General features: G+C 35.4%; 1 protein-coding gene across 1 annotated transcript; it reads right to left on the bottom strand.

Moving 5' to 3' along the window:
* Positions 1 to 1,540: 1,540 nt before the first annotated feature.
* Positions 1,541 to 17,244, bottom strand: oscp1b (organic solute carrier partner 1b). The gene is made up of 10 exons (XM_059338559.1): positions 16,995 to 17,244; positions 13,825 to 13,979; positions 12,206 to 12,373; positions 10,775 to 10,855; positions 10,585 to 10,688; positions 8,946 to 9,074; positions 8,014 to 8,083; positions 6,824 to 6,963; positions 6,660 to 6,723; positions 1,541 to 2,802 (listed from the first exon to the last, which is right to left on the bottom strand). Exons 1-10 carry the CDS (start codon positions 17,104 to 17,106, stop codon positions 2,683 to 2,685), a joined length of 1,143 nt encoding a protein of 380 aa, XP_059194542.1. The 5' UTR covers positions 17,107 to 17,244; the 3' UTR covers positions 1,541 to 2,682.
* Positions 17,245 to 17,307: the final 63 nt, after the last annotated feature.

Below are 17,307 nucleotides of genomic sequence, written 5' to 3'. Positions count from 1 at the left end.
CACCAAGTGCTCCTTGTCTCGTCTTTACTAAGATTATTCAGAAGACCTCACCAGAATCCTCCTCCCCCGGATCAATTCAGAGAAATGTCTCAGCATGTTTTTCCTGTATGGTATGCACCCTCTTCGTGTGTGTGTGTGTGTGTGTGTGTGTGTGTGTGTGTGTGTGTGTGTGTGTGTGTGTGCAGACTATCAGAGTCTCACTGTGACCTGTCTGCAGGCACACTGCACACAAATATCTTTTGCATACAGATCACTGTTGCTATAGCAATTCTAATTGTAGGTCTGTGTTTTAGGACAAGAGTCTATTTGGAGATTACCTTCAAGCATGTTACTTTTAATGCTCTGTTTTGGGGGTTAAATATGTAAATATAGATAAACATAGTCAATGCCTTACAATGTAATCGAACAAAATATGTTTCTTTACTTTCTGGCTAACCCTATACTGCAGGGATGGGCAACTGGAGGCCCGGGGGCCGCATACGGCCCGCACCCTCACTTGAAGTGCCCCTCAGTACAACTACATGCATTTGAGCATGAAATCTTAAAAGTGCAGTGTAGAAAAACAAATTACTTATGCAATTAATGTTGGTCTGCTGTTCTTGCACTGAAAAAAAAATCACAGTAAGTGGGGTTTTTTTGTATTACTATTTATACTGTTATACGTGCATTTGAGCATGAAATATGTTAAGTTTCTGCACTGTAAACAAATAGACACAAAATAAACAAAGAGACACAAAATGACCAAAAAAAATGACCAAAAAAGACACAAAATGACCAAAAAAATTACACAAAATAACAAAAAAAGGACACAAAATGACCAGAGAGCATACAAAATGAACCAAAAAAGACACAAAAAGACAAAAACCTGCCAAAAACCCCCCAATGTTACCCTATGGAGAGGCTAGAGTAATGACATCATCAAAAAAAGACACAAAATTAACATAAAAAGAAACAAAATGACCAAAAACATGAAATCTTAAAAGTGCAGTGTAAAAATGCACAAAATTACTTCTTGCAATTAATGTTGGTCTGCTGTTCTTGCACTGAAAAAAAAAAAGAAATCACAGTAAGTGGTTATTTTTTTTTTTGCTTCAAACCTTTTGTATTCCTATTTATGCTGTTATACATGCATTTGAGCATGAAATATGTTAAGTTACTGCACTTTAAACATATTTAAAATTGCAGTGTCATCATATCTGGTTAAGGGTACGCTCCTATATGTGGCCCTGTGGTAGTGAACATGAAAAATTGTGGCCCCCTGCAGCATTTAAGTTGCCCATCCTAAAAAAACTTAATTACTTACCATCTTTTTGGTGGTTTTTGTAGAAGACAGCATGACTGCACATTACAATACACTGTAGAAATGGTTACATGGTGTTTTGAAAAGTCAGACAGCTCCCCCTAGTGTTATATAATTGAAACTACAAAAAGCAGTTGCAAGGTTTATGCCATTATTAACATTCTATTGCATCAGTACCAAAGGCAAAGATACACCTCATACAATAATATGCATAAAAACATGAGTTGTTTTTCAATCTATTTATTAAAAATCCTACATCACACATTCAAAAATGTAACAACTGCAGCAATATGTACTTCCCTATCCACAGAAAATTAAACATTCAAATAAATAAAGTATGCAATAAACATATTTACATAGTAGACAATTATATATATTGCATTACTCTATGTCATAATAATGTACTCTTCAATGAGCACATTTCTGGGCCACAGCTCAACACTAGAGACGTCACACGCTGGTGAAAAATGTCTTACAGGTTTCTCCTCATACTCTTAAGGTCGTACAGTGTGATGCAAGATAAATAAATTCCTTACCAAAATAAAGGTTTGAGGGAGTTTGAATCGCATTATAAAGAGCACTTGGGTTTCCCCCGATTCCCCCAGGATCTCACCACATGTTGATCAGAATACAGAAGAAGTTTAAAAAGGGACCTCTTCACATTGTGGGACATGGAATTATGGATTACAAACCATCAAATCAACTTAAACTCTGCACTGTAAAACCCAATGTTGCATGTCTGTTATCATAACTAATTTTCCCTTTTCAATACAACAAAGATCCGTGCAAAAAGTCAATATAACTTAAAATATTGAGTCAAATATTAGATTAATTTGAGTTAACTCCATTGTCTTTGTTGTCTTGACATAAAATTCTTTCGCAGCATGGACACTCAGATATTTAAGTAGAAACAACAAGTTGGGTTTTACAGTGTGGTAAATTATTAACATTTAAGATAAATGAGATTGTGCGAAATTAAAGGAATGTGTATTTTGCAGTGCGGTCCGACTCTGATTTTAAAATTAACATGACATTATACAAACAGCTGTTTTGCTATTACCACATTCATGTTAAACCCACTGATATAGGCCCGCTGTATATCCTGATGAACTGAAACTCTTTCAGTAAATAGCAAACATACTATTACAGTGTATTAATGCTTACCACATTCTTTGTTGTTAACTTTGCAAATTAGCAGTTGGTCATTGTGACCGTCAATGGAAACACCTGCTCACATCTGCATTCCAAAAAGCACCCGAAGAAGAAGGTTTTCTGGCTGCACGTGAGGTTTCTGCAGAGAATACGCAGGTAGAAACAGCAGACTGGTCTACAGTGGAACACACTGTTGACGCTGTGTTGTGCCTATCTCCATGGTTACCGTGTCACAGGCCGTCCATCATGGCCAGAAGGTCGTCTCCTTTGCTGCTGGCGCTGGGAGATTGATCTCCGGACTCTGTGAACTCTCCCATGATCTTGGCCAGCTCCGCGTTGGCCTTCTGGTTCTGAAAGACAAAGTTATCCACCAATCACAGCGCAGGAGTGGTCATCACATGACTTATACCTCCTTACAGTAAATCCTGTTAGACTGGCAAAGCCTCGTAATCTATGATCGTTGCCTGTATAACCTTAACCCTATAAAGCCTGAACCATGAAACAATTGCCAGAAAATTCTATTTATGTTTATTGAACCTGCTAACCAAAAAAACAAACAAAAGAAATCATGTATGAATTCTAGTTTGCATCATATTTGATACACCGGGTCTTTTCGTGCAACCTTAAAATATTTTCAACCAATTAAACTTTGACTTTCCTTTTAAAATTTTTCTCAAACATACAAAATATTTTTTTTTTCCAAATAAGACAACATCACACATCTGCTATCATCAAGTTTTCATGCCGTAATGATGGATCCACCAGTGGAACCTGCAAATTATTTGGGCTACATCTGGTGTTTATATATTTTTTTCTTGTATAGATGAGGTTTTTCAAGAAAAAAAAAAATCACACTGATGATTTAGAGGTCTCAAAAAATTGTGTATCAAATATGATACACTTGGCTTTATAGGGTTAACCCATAAGAACCTATGGTGACACCCGTGTAACAAACACTTTAAATCTTCTATAATCTCCCATATTCAGCTTTATGCTTCAACTTAACTCATTAAAACCCTAAGCGACGTAACTCAAGAAGTGACTTCTCCAAAATGTTTCTGTGACTGGAAACAAAAATGTGAAAAAGTAGCTAATTTCCAATAGCTTATTTTTTGTTACAAGGCTAAATTTAAACCCATTTAACAATTCTAATCCGTTAATATGATGTCCTTTATTTCATTTATTTTGTTCTGACCAGATTTCATTAACAAATTAAAGTCACAATTTTTATATATGTTATGGAGATGCAAACAAAAAGGCAAATGGTTATTTGTTTTAATTTATTATTGATTTATTCTTATTTTGTTACTTAAAAACAAATCTGAAAAAAATATTTATTGTTAAACAGCACTATTATTGTCACAATTTTGATAAATGTTGTGGAGATGCAAAGAAAAAGGCACATTTGTGTTTCTGTAAGCAGAAAATGTGTCTATAGTTTTTTATTTCAAAATAAGAAATATCATAAATATAAATACCATAAACGCCCAATGTAACGTATATGTCACATCTCAGATCTTTGACATTTAGGGGTAGAATTTTTTTTTTTTTTTTTAAAACATCATAAATGTGTTCTATGTGGTCCATTTGGTCTGTGGTATATCCCCCATAACTTTCCCTTAAAGAAAGTTGCTTTTAGGGTGAAAGATAGCTTCAGGCATGCATTGGGCTGCTTTTTCATATCATTTTTCTTTTCTTTTCTTTTCTTTTCATACTACATGTTTACTGTTCTTTGTTTGTTTTGTTTTGGTTAGATTGATTTGGGTGGGTGCGTGGATCATTATTGTATTTCTACGTCACACAGCTGTGCTATATTTTATTGAATTTTGAATTGAAAGTATGCACTTTTGCAACAAATGGTGGACCTCTCACTTTTTATGCCAACTCAATATTGCATTGTATTTTTGTACTTTGATGTGAACTTCCATCCATCCATCCATCCATTTCCCTCCGCTTATTCGGGGCCGGGTCGCGGGGGCAGCAGGATAATAAAAATTTAGTCACAAAAAAAAAATATTGCTTGTTCTGAGACTGACAAAATAATTATATCTGGGATAAAAACCTTTAAGTCGAGTCGTTCCGGGATTGGTACTGCTCATGTTGGGAGCGACCCCAAACACTGCTTCAGTTTTTAAATAGGGCTGGGCGATATATCGATATAAAAATATATTGATATATTTTTTAAAGTGATATGGAATTAGACCATATCGCATATATCAACATGGTTTAAAAATAAATAAATCTTTCTTTATATATAAATGCTGCCCTTACTAGGGTTTGTCATATTTAGTTCTTTTGTAATGTTTGGTATTCTTTTCTCAAAAATCAAAAAGATTGGCCTACGTAATTTCATAGGCTATTTTTATTTAAGATATTTTTCTATTTAAAAGTGCACTTGAAGGAGCTTTGATTTAAAAAAAAAAAAAAAAAAAAAAAAAAAAAAGTATATTCACTTAAATAAACGGTTTCAATAAAACTACTTGTGACATGTCAGATTTGACTTTGAATGAACATTTGCTCCCACTTTGCGATAAAAATATCAGGATATATATCGTATATTGATATTCAGCCTAAAAATATCGGGATATGACTTTTGGTCAATATCGCCCAGCCCTATTTTCAAACATGTTTGATTTCACTGTAGCCAAAAAGAAGATGCACTTGTAGCTGAGGCACCTTTGAGCAAGGATTTTAGTTTTGGATTTTTCATTAGTTTTAGTTTTAATTTCGTTGTGAATTTTTGTTTTCAAACTCAGTTAGTTTTATTTCATTTTTAGAGTGAGTTTGCTAGTTTTAATTAGTTTTCATTTTTTGGAAAATGCTTAGTTTTAGTGTTAGTTTTTTTTAATTGGGGTATTAGTCGGGTGCCAGATTAAAAAAAGTCACAATAAATGTTCCTTTATTTCCTTTGTCTGATCCATCCAAAGGTTTACGTGTGAAAAAAGTTGACAAAGAAGAAAACAAAGGACATTTTCACTATAATTTTAGTTAGTTCTGTAACCACAAAATACAGTTTTTCAAACTCTCGTTCTTATTTTTATTTCACTTAACGAAAATGTGTTTTCAATTCTAGTTTTCGTTATTTCATAAGTTTTCGTTAACTATAATAACCTTGCCTTCTGAGTCTGAGATCGGAGGAGTCGGTCCAAAACAAAACAACATCACAGCAACAAAGAGAGCTCATATGAGGACTATTTTTTCCTGAATTGATTGCAAACAAAAGCAGCAGGGGAGGCCCAATCAATCTCATCACTAGCTGGACGTAAATAAAAAGGACGTCATGTCCAGTGACCGACTTCTTGTGTTTCCCGGAGACGACCGCGGTCATCTGCTACTGTCACAGATCTCATTAACTGGAGTAATCTGGTAATCAATCCACCTCGTCTGACATCCCTCGTGTAGTCTCTGCATCATAGTGTCTATGTGACAATACGATTTTTCTTGTAGTCTGCCCTTTGTTACAGATAACTGCAAAAAAGGGAGTCTAAAAACAAGATAAAAACACTAAATCTGAGGGAAATGATCTTGCTGCATGGACAGATAATTTCACTTGACAAGATTTCTTGAATTAAGATGATTAAATCTAGAAATAAGCATGTTGATCAATGCTTAAAATAAGAAATTAACTCTTAAAACAAGATAAATTATGTAACACTTCTAAATGTAAAGTTTTTTTTATCTTGGTAAGAGACAAATAATTTGCAGTGCACTCTGCTCGGGCCAGTTCATCGTCCATTTTTTGTCTTTTTTGGTCATTTTGTGACCAAAAGAAGATGTAAAAAGACACAAAATGACCAAAAAAAGACACAAAAAGACCAGAAAATACACAAAAAAGACACAAAAGACGTAAAAACACCAAAAAAAAAAGACACAAAAAGTTTTTCTTATCCTGGTAAGAAACAACTAATTTGCAGTGCTCTCTGCTTGGGCTTTAATTTATCTTGTTTTAAGAGTTAATTTCTTATCTTAAGCATTCAACATGCTTATTTCTAGATTTAACAATCTTAATTTAAGAAATCTTGTCCATGCAGCAAGATCATTTCCCTCAGATTTAGTGTTTTATCTGGTTTTCAGACACACATTTTTTTGCAGTGTATGATCAAACCTTTTGTCACTAGATACACAGTAAAGCTGAGATTTTGGGACATTCAACATTTTCATACCAAAAAAACAAAACTGTTTGTGAATATAGATAACTTAGCTTTACCTTTGTTGCTTGGATCTTTATGACTCCATATGAAAGCTCGTCTGGTCTTGATATTAACGCCTCTCTGTGATTCACAAGATTCACAATGTTAGTTTGGAGTAATTCAAACAAGTTAGATAGTTACATTTTAGTAGCAGGTTCAGGTTAAAAAAAGGCTGACTCACTCTTCTTCCTCATCGGTGGCGAAGAGGTTGACTCGGAAGCCGCTGTCTGCGTTTCCTGTTTTCTGAACTTCTAACCCTCCCATTAGCTTGGCCAACAGATTCAGCTCCTCTTTGGCCAGAGGGTTAGGAGCAGTGTTAACCTGTTGACACACAACCACTTGTTTACGTCAGTATGTTTGTACTGAACCTGTTTATAAGATCCTGCTACTGATTATTATGCACCAGGAAGTAGAGTACGGTTCTGGATGAGGAGCCCTTCACCAAAATCCTGTTGATGTTCAGCACTTTGAGCACCGCAAAGAGTTAAAACGTGTCAGAAACAGTGTTAAAATCAGAACTTGTGTGCATTAAGTTCATGATCATTTTGTGCATTGATAAAAACTAGGGCCGGGACTCGATTAAAAAAATTAATCTAATTAATTAGAGGCTTTGTAATTAATTAATTGAAATTAATCGCATTTTAATCGCATATAAATATTTGACCTGAGAACAGTGAGAAGTAATTTTTTTCACATGGATTTTTAGTATACCATTGAATAATGACTGAATACATAAGCTTAAGCAACAAAAATATTGTTTATTTTTGTTCAAGTCCAACAGACCAGTGTAATTTTTGCCATTAAGTGTAGCAATAGCATATTTAGAAATATAGTACATTTCATAAATCCAGGTAGCCTATAGGTAGGTAGACCTTCTGTAAACTACAATACTTTGGTTTTTGAAGTAAAACACAATTCACGCTAGCTAGCACACTAGCCGCTAGCTGCTATATGTTTAGCATTGAGGTGATACTTGAGGCTGGATGTGCTGCTATGGTGATATGTGAATTCCTTGTTGCATAGCAACACAACCGTGCTCTTATGGACGCTTCCATCCGTTGGTTTTTAGTAACTAAATGTCCCATCATCCACGGGGCCAACCAAAGGTCTCATCAGCTTCTTCCTTCATGTTCACTGTGGTTTGTTGTTGTCTCAACTCATCAACGCTAGTTGGTGCTCCAGTATAATCGGTCCTCCTGAAACTCATCCAGTGAGAAACGTTCCGCGGTGTACAAATAAGTGCGATTAAAATGCATCAATTTTTTTTACGTGTTCATTTTTGTGTAATTAATTAATCTTAATTAACGCGTTAAAGTCCCGGCCCTAATAAAAACGTTAATGTTTACAGTTCTGACAGTGAAGCAGTTTCACCTTAGTGTGCTGAGCAGAATTTTTAGATGTTCCTGACATGTGGGTTTCCACTGGGCGGCTCACGCTGTACCTGATGGAATAAAATAAATAAAAAAGAGGTTAGGCACTTCAATGCACCATAGTGCCAAAGATGATCTGTCTATTCATCCAGTAAACTCTATACTTTTTAGTAAGTGGTGGAAAGTCCCAGGTAATGACATAATCAAACCACATCAGTTTAATTATCTAAAAGTTCATATGCCTGATGACCTGAATCATCAACACACGCTCATAGCAAAAATCCAAGAACATTGAATACATATTTTCTTTGACCCTTTATAACCTATACAATCTAAAGTCACTGTTTAATATGAATTTATAATCTATTTGAAAATTTAAGGTATTTTCTGACATTTTTAGAGACACTGTGAGCAAAATTCATTACCGTAACACATTTTTAAATAAAAAAAACAACAAAAGGTTTCTTTTCTTCTTTTTTTTCTATAAAGTTTATTAAATATTTATTGTATACACATATTTTAATGCATACAATTCTATCATTACTGTAACATTTAACCATTTTTTCCTCATCAAATTCCTTCAGATTTATTGTTAAAAACCATATATTTTATTATATTCTGTTAAATTATACATTTTTAAACAAATGTGTATTTATTTTTATAAAGTATATTAAATATTTATTGTATATAAGTGTGAGGGAAACCATGACATTTTTATCTGGACGCATTACAGTAATGAATTTGTAGATCAAAAATATTTTTAAAAATATAGAAAATATTATTTTAACACAAAAAAACAAAAAATGCCTCATTATGGCTATATTGTTCATTCATATAATAGTGAAATATATTTAGTTTAATAAAGTATGTTCTTACAATCTTCACAGACAGAACTCAGACTGGCTTCATATTGTATATTTTGAAGTGTCTTACATATTTGTGCCTAGTTTGGTGACTCGGTCTCCAAATATGTCGAAGGATCCCTCCCGGAGAGCAGCAGAGTAGTTTCCTCCATTACTGAACTGCAGCCTCTTCATCTCTTCACCAGTGCAGCTAAACATCCTGAAATTACCAGATAAAGAAAACACAAAATATTATGGATGGGCATGCTTTCATTAGGTAGAGCAGTTTATATTCAATTACTTCCCGTGATGAAGGGAGTTCCCAAAAGTGGAACCCTTAAGAACTCTTTTGCTTTGAATTACACGAAACAACTCAGATGTTCTACATGTGAGCTTGTTTTCTCTATGTAATAAATGTTTCACTGTGCACACACACTCCTTGAATAATTTGAAGCAGGCATACAGCATCTAAAATTAGAATGTAAATGCTAATTTAACAAAACCTCTGTAATGCTATTAGCTGCAGATAGACCTACTTGACTTAAGATTAGAGTGTCTGGGGGAGATCAGAAAGCATCAGAAAGACAAGGAGGGAAACATCAAAGATCACTGAAAGGGCCAAAGGTGTACTTTACTATCTGCACAAGTGCTTTAATCTCATTCACATAAGTGGTCGACCGATATGGGTTTTTTAAGGCCGATGCCGATTATTTTGACATCAGTCTTAACCGATCCCCGATATGTGCTGCCGATTTTTTTTGCATTTTCCATTTACATGATAAAAATGACACAATGATAACAAATGTGACACAAGTCTCAATTTAAACAAAAAAAGAAATGGAATGGCAGATGTTGCACCGAGCCTTGCCTGGTGTTGGCTCATTGAAATGGGCTAGTTAACTCTATGGAGCAATTTTTGTCCATTTTTTCAATTATTTTCATGTCTTTTTGTGTCTTTGTAAGTAATTGTGTGTCTTTTGGTGTCTTTTTTGGTAATTTTGTATCTTCTTTTGGTAATTTTGTGTCTTTTTTTTAGTCACGTTGTGTCTTCTTTTGGTCATTTTGTGTTTTTTTAGACTTTTTGTGTCTTTTTTTAGTCATTTTGTCTTTTTTTTGGTCATTTTGTGGGTTTTTTTGGGTCATTTTGCATCTTTTTTTAGTCATTTTGTGTCTTTTGGTGTCTTTTTTTGGTCATTTTGTGTCTTTTGGTGTCTTTCTTTGGTCATTTTGTGTCTTTTTCAGTCTTTTTGTGTCTTTTTTTAGTCATTTTGTGTTTATTTTTGGTCAATTTGTGTCTTTTTTTGTCATTTTGTCTTTTTTAAGTCATTTTGTGTCTTTTGGTGTCTTTTTTTGGTCATTTTGTGTCTTTTGGTGTCTTTCTTTGGTAATTTTGTGTCTTTTTCAGTCTTTTTGTGTCTTTTTTTAGTCATTTTGTGTTTATTTTTGGTCAATTTGTGTCTTTTTTTGTCATTTTGTCTTTTTTAAGTCATTTTGTGTCTTTTGGTGTCTTTTTTTGGTCATTTTGTGTCTTTTGGTGTCTTTCTTTGGTCATTTTGTGTCTTTTTCAGTCTTTTTGTGTCTTTTTTTAGTAATTTTGTGTTTATTTTTGGTCATTTTGTGTCTTTTTTTTGTCATTTTGTGTCTTTTTTTAGTCGTTTTGTGTCTTTTGGTGTCTTTTTTTGGTAATTTTGTGTGCAACATCACATCAATCTTTTTGTATGCAGTTGTACCTTATCAAGCCAGGGACTTGTGTTCCATAAGGCACAGGACCACTGGTGGGGAGCACAAAGCGCCCATTAGAGTTCTGCACTTTGTCCTTGAGGAAAATAGACACCTGGCACAGAAGAAAACAGGCTTGTGAGGAGAGTAAAACACATGATTATTCTCAGCCCAGGATAAATGTGCCAATACTGGACTTACTCTTATATGCATGTCTTGGAAGAAGATGAGGAGAGTTTGTCTGATCAGCTGGAATTCCCCGCTGGACAAGGGCGTATACATCTAAAAACAAAAAAAAAGGAAAACTGAAAAATAACCTCAATAAACCAGTAACGGAAACAAAAATTACCTGCACAAACTTATCGTCACCCTGTTAAAATAATCGCCTAACTAATTTTTTCGAGTTTTGCAGGAAACACAAAAAACGTCACCAAAAGTGTAACATATGACATTTATTGATCATTTCATTCAAAAAGGATGTAACAAAGGATGGCTATTGGCATAGTAATAACACTGTGTAAATTATGTCACTTAACAGAAATAAATGACTTAGGCAATTTTTTGAACATGCCTTTGTGACTTAAGCAAGATATGGTAACACTTTATTTTGAAGGTGTCTACATAAGAGTCACACAAGCCTGTCAGAAACATGACATGACAAGTATCATGAGCATTATTGTTACTTCAAAGTGTCATTAATGTTCATTACCCATCCCATGTCATGTTTATGACACGCTCATGTCACTCTCATGTAGACACCTTAGAGCAGGGGTCTCAAACACGCGGCCCGCGGGCCAATTGTGGCCCTCGTGACGATATTTTGTGGCCCCCACCGTGATATGAAAGTTTAATGTGAGTTTTATATGAATGGCACTTTACCGTGTTATATGTGGAAGGTCCCTTTAATTACTTTTTTTTGTAATTTTGTGTATTTTTTGGTAATTTTGTGTCCTTTTTTTTGTAATTTTGTGTCCTTTTTTTTTGTAATTTTGTGTCCTTTTTTTATAGTAATTTTGTGTCCTCTTTTTTTTTGCAATTTTGTGTCTTTTTTTAATTTTGTGTCTTTTAAAAAAAATAATTTTGTGTCTTTTTTGGTAATTTTGTGTATTTTTGGGGGAATTGGTATCTTTTTTTTAAATAGTTTTGTCTTTTTTAAGTAATTAAGTTTTTTCTCTGTCATTTTGTGTCTTTTTTTAGTAATTTTGTGTCTTTTTTTGGTCATTTTGATACTGCCTCCAGCGGCCCCCAGGTAATTTGAGTTTGAGACCCCTGCCTTAGAGTTAAGTGTTAACAATGAAACACTGATAAACTAAACTGATAACTAAACAATCTCCCTCTAGCTCTCCTTTGCTGGGTTCTTATCTGATGCCTATGAATGTGGCAAATTGTCAAAGAAGTGATGATCTTAAAGGGGTAAAATCACATGATCTGAACAACTGAGGATCGTCGAACTCGTCGAACTGAGGGGCGTCATGAGGAGATGATTTAGGCAAAAAAAAAACAATTTTGACAAAAAATGACTTAGGCGATTATTTTAACAGTGTGACGTTATGCAGACAGTAGTAAAAGCCAACAGAGTTCCCAGCCCTGTCAATAAAAAACGTGAGGAGAGTGAAGTGACGCATGTCATACCTCTATGAGCTGTTGGTACGTCTCATCCACCTGGCTGAGAATACTAGGAGTGTCTTTCACAAAGTCTTTGATGGCATCCATGTGGTTGAAAGAGACGAGGAGGATGTCCTTGGGTCTGGGGCAGAGAAGCACCTGGTACTTGAAAGCCATGGTCATTAAGTCATAGAGCTGTGAAGAGGGACACACATGAATGACTTCACCGACTCATCCTTCAAAATAAAATCAATACTACTTTTGTATAATGAAACAGCAGAGGGAGCCACATACAATGTGTGAAATATGAATCCCTTTGTACTTCACACTTAGCTGTACTTTAAGCTTCAAGGCAACACAGTTATCCAATATTTACACAGTTGTGATATGAATATAAAGCAATGCTTGATGTGTAGATTTATCTAATGTAGATCTGAAGCATGCTTGGTTCTAAAATACTAATCCAGTGTTTATACAGAGGAGGCTGGTAAAACAAGCTCAGAGAATGTGATTAATGTGTGCATAAGCCTTGTGTACGCAAGTGAAAATTCAATATAGATTTAAAAAAAAAAATGAGCAGAACAATTAAGCATGTGCATGATACCACAGAGCATACGAATGTACAGGAATGCTGCATTAGTGGGGCGGCATAGCTACTCTATTGATCATTTTGTGATAAAAGCACCAAATTTGGTACACATATAGCTTAATATATTTTTAAAAAAGACTGGATATTGGGCCATCGCATATTCGTAATCTGATGACCATGGCGGCCATTTTCCAAAATGGCCGCCATGGTCAGTAGGCCTACTAAAAGGCTTTGTTGTGTCGCCAGTGACTGTAACTTTAAAGGTCCTATCAAATAGGCAATACAATTGCTGACTCAGTTGCTGAAAAATCTTGTGCACAGTTTGATTTGGTCACCTTTGTTTGTAAACAATATAGTAGACTATTTAATTTATTTACCTGAACAACAAAATGATAAACACTCATCATTTTCATTCGTCGTCCTTGTCATACGTTCAGCAGGTGTGTACAGGATAAATGATTTATTAGATAATTGATCCTCTTAATTTTGCTCACAAAGTGCACCAGAGTGATGCATTTCACTTTTACCTACAGGTGATCTGTACCTTTAAAACTCAAATTGGAAATGCTTTAAATTGAATGGGGGTGTCTGTAAACATGCGAAATAAAGTGCATACATATTACAACACATATACAGGTGAGTAATTAGTTTTAAAAAATCATCAATACCACATTTACTCTAGCATCCACCATCTGACTAAAAAAGCCCAAAAAATGTTGTATAACAGTTTTTACTGATTCATGGCAATATATAATAGCATTATAATATAATGAGATGACCAATTACTTTGTAAAAGTCTGTAAAAGTGAGTGAGCATTTGATTTGGTTCTCATGGTTATAGGATCTAGATTATGTCCATTATTGCATGTGGGCCCAATGGGAAAGGAATTTTAAAAAATGGCTGCCACGGCAACCAGGGTCTGAATTTGTAATGGCCCAATATCCAGTTTCATTCCCAATATAATCATCAGCACATCTGCCAAATTTGGTGCTTTTATCAAAAAATGAACGATTGTTATGATTATATTGAGCTACATCTGTATACATGCTGACTTACCTTGTCCATGCTAGCTTGATTGAGTCTCATTATTGAGGCGTGGGCGAGCCTGTCGAACACGGTCCGCAGGGCCTTTTTGGAGTAAAGCTCCTGCGGCTTGAAAAGCTCTTCCAGGAACTTTTTGTTGAACATGGTGGTGATGATGTCATTCATGACTGGTCAGGCAAACAGCACAACAGAAAAGTCCAGAGAGAGTTAAAACTAGACAAATATACGTCCCACACACACAAACTCAGAAGCAGGCAGCATGCTATACTATACAGATGTTGGCCAAAACCGTTTTCATCTAAAGCCTGTCCCTAATAAAGCAGCAGCGTAGGAAGCCATCAGCATTATGTCCTACTTTATAGCAATATCCAGGTAGGATAATGTTTGTATTCACACTCCCCTTGGAAATGTTTCAGTTGATGTGATTACATCCATGAATCACTGTTGCAATTTACAGTGATCACAATCACCTTTGTTTTGTGATTTTTTCCCCAATATTTCAAAAGCTTTCCATTGGCTCAAGGGTGAGGCAAATAATCAAAGTGAGGTTCAGTAGTATTTGCAAAAAAAAATAGTGAAAAATGTGAAAAATGAAACTCTGTTCTCAATGCAGAGACCCCAGATGAGTTTCTTGACATGTGCAGAATATAAAAAGGCAATGCACTAGATTTTTGATGTAAGGAACAATTTTATGTATAGCTTGGTGATTGATTTCTCAGCAATTAATTAGAAATTATGGTTGAGAACGAACACTTATGAGTGGTTTTTAAGTTTGGTGGAAGTTAGGGATTTTATTTTTATGCCATATTGTCAAGCACTAATTGTATGTAGTGATTATTATAGTGTATGTTGTAGCATATGTGGTATATGGGCCTGTGTGGTAGCTTAACATGCTCTTTAATTTTATTAATAATTGCGAATTTGAAGAGATCATTACTGTCCTTAGAAAATATGTACATGATGTACCTGGGTGCAGAGACAACAACAGTTTAATTCCCCAAGTCGGCATATTTGCCCGGCACGTTGCTTCAGTCTAAGCCAGGGATGGGCAACTGGAGGCCCGGGGGCCACATATAGCCCGCACCCTCACTTAAAGTGGCCCTCAGTACAACTACATGCATTTGAGCATGTACAAATTTTAAAAGTGCAGTGTAAAAATGCACAAAATTACTTCTTGCAATTAATGTTGGTCTGATGTTTTTGCACTGAAAAAAAAATCAGAGTGGGTGTTTTTTTTTATTTGCTTCAAACCTTTTGTATTCCTATGTATACTGTTATACATGCATTTGAGCATGAAATATGTTAAGTTACTGCACTGTAAACATATTTAAAATTGCAGTTTCATCATATCTTGTGAAGTGCACGGTCCTATATGTGGCCCTGTGGTAGTGAACATGAAAAATTGTGGCCCCCTCCAGCATTTAAGTTGCCCATCTCTGATCTAAGCCAAAGCATAGCAAAGAGCTACTAATGCATCAGTGCATAATTTTGCTCAAGTTCTGTTATAATACCTCTCCTTCTGTCAACCTCTGTCCAGCCAGCTATTGTGGAAACTTTATGATATAAAAGGAGATAGATAAGTGAAATGATGCTCTGTTGAAAAGCACATTACTCGCGGCTTGACCCATTTTGTTGTATACCACATTTTTATATATGGCTAAACTCTATACAAGCTAGAAGAGCAGATTGAGCAGTTTACATTAATGATTTCATTTAGGTTTACAAAAGTCAACCAGTTGCAACCTAATAGTGACTGTTGACTCCGCATGAATTTCCAAACATATTCTTAACGTTAAACCACCACCTGGTGCAGGGCCGGTTATTCCTACAGGCCACCAAGGCGGCTGCCTAGGGCGCCAAATTGGCAGGGGGCGCCCCCTTGGTGGTGAAATACCATACTACTTTACACTTTGATGGTGAAATACCATAGTACTTACATTTTTACATTTCTTAATTTTTTATATTTATTTTTATTGCATTTGTACATTTTATTTATTTTCAGTCTTTACAATCAACAGATCTGTGTTTTCTCATTTATTTATTCTTATTTTCAATTCAGTTGTTGGTAAAGTTCCATAGTTTCTAAAAATTTAAATGTTGAGACCATTATATTGCCTGTATGTAGTTCATGTATCAAATATAAATGTCCATTTAAATTTCATTTTTATGTTTATTTTTATTGCATTTGTATGTCTACATTTTATTTATTTTCAGTCTTTGCCATTCTTAATTTGATGAAGATCTGTGTTTTCTTATTTATTTATTCGTATTTTCAATTTAGTTGTTGTTGGTAAAGTTCCAAAGTTTCTAAAAATAAAAATGTTCTGAGACCATTACCTTGCTTGTAGTTCATGTATCAAATATTAGTGTACAGCATGATACATATAACATAGTGTACCTATATCAGAATGAATACATGGAATGGATGTGGTTGGGGGGGGGGGGGGGGGGGGCGCAAAATCTCAATATCACCTAGGGCAGCTGTTCTCAACCTTGGGGTCGGGACCCCAATTGGGGTCGCGAGATGATTTCTGGGGGTCGCCAAATCATTTTGGAAGTCAACTCTGTCTCCACAGTGTTAAAATGTTAATGTGTTATCGTCTTTTTTTGGTCATTTTGTGTTCTTTTTAGTCATTTTGGGTCTTGTTTTTGTCATTTTGTGGTCAATTTGTGTCTTTTTTTTGGTCATTTTGTCTCTTTTTTGCTCAATTTGTTTCCTTTTTGGTCAATTTGTGTCTTTTTTTTGGTCATTTTGTCTCTTTTTTGCTCAATTTGTTTCCTTTTTGGTCAATTTGTGTCTTTTTTTTGTCATTTTGTGTCCTTTTTTGGTCATTTTGTGTCTTTTTTTGGTCATTTTGTGTCTTTTCTCGTCATTTTGTGTCTTTTTTGGTCATTTGTTTACTCTTTTTGGTCATTTTGTTTCTTTTTTGGGTGATCTGAACTGTGTGTGTGCGTGAGTGGGGGTCGCGGACAACATGCATGTTAAATTGGGGGTCGCGACTCAAAAAGGTTGAGAACTACTGACCTAGGGCAGCCAATGGGCTAGAACCGGCCCTGACCTGGTGAATACACAAACTGACTGTAAATGAATGAGCAGTGATCACAGTGTCACACTGACGTTTTACTGCAGGATGATATTTATGTTGTTATTATCTGGATAGCCGCTAAGCTACCTAAGCTACCTTTCTTAGCTTTGTCGCCAGGGATATTCTGAGCTCGAAGCCGCTGGTCCAGGATGTAGAGCATTTCTCCGCCGAGGTTGATGAACAGCAGAGGCAGAGTTCTTGAAGACATGATGGTGTTTGGATGGTTGAATCTCTCCAGAAAACGTAGGCTAGCTAGCGGCTGTAGCTAGTTCTGATGCTCGCTAGTAGCGTCTGTCTGTTTGGTAAAGCCTCTTCTGGTTGCCAGGCCACGAAGCAAGCAGCCAATCAGCGCGTTGTGCGTCATGACGTAAGGGAAAGGGGCGGGGCCAGACGTGTGTGTGTGAAACTG

This window comes from Centropristis striata, chromosome 8 (assembly GCF_030273125.1).
Source record: "Centropristis striata isolate RG_2023a ecotype Rhode Island chromosome 8, C.striata_1.0, whole genome shotgun sequence".
In the NCBI taxonomy this organism is placed as follows: domain Eukaryota; kingdom Metazoa; phylum Chordata; class Actinopteri; order Perciformes; family Serranidae; genus Centropristis; species Centropristis striata.
The sequence above is the reverse complement of the archived record's forward strand: the minus strand, read 5'-3'. Positions and strand labels throughout refer to the sequence as shown.

What these genes read in the sequence shown, in the direction of transcription:
- oscp1b (XM_059338559.1), bottom strand. Translation starts at nt 17,106, where the DNA reads ATGTCTTCAAGAACTCTGCCTCTGCTGTTCATCAACCTCGGCGGAGAA. An exon ending in ATCAAGCTAGCATGGACAAG is followed by an intron (nt 12,374 to 13,824) that starts GTAAGTCAGCAT and finishes CCCTCTTCACAG; the next exon opens with CTCTATGACTTAATGACCAT. An exon ending in TCCAAGACATGCATATAAGA is followed by an intron (nt 10,689 to 10,774) that starts GTAAGTCCAGTA and finishes CTTCTGTGCCAG; the next exon opens with GTGTCTATTTTCCTCAAGGA.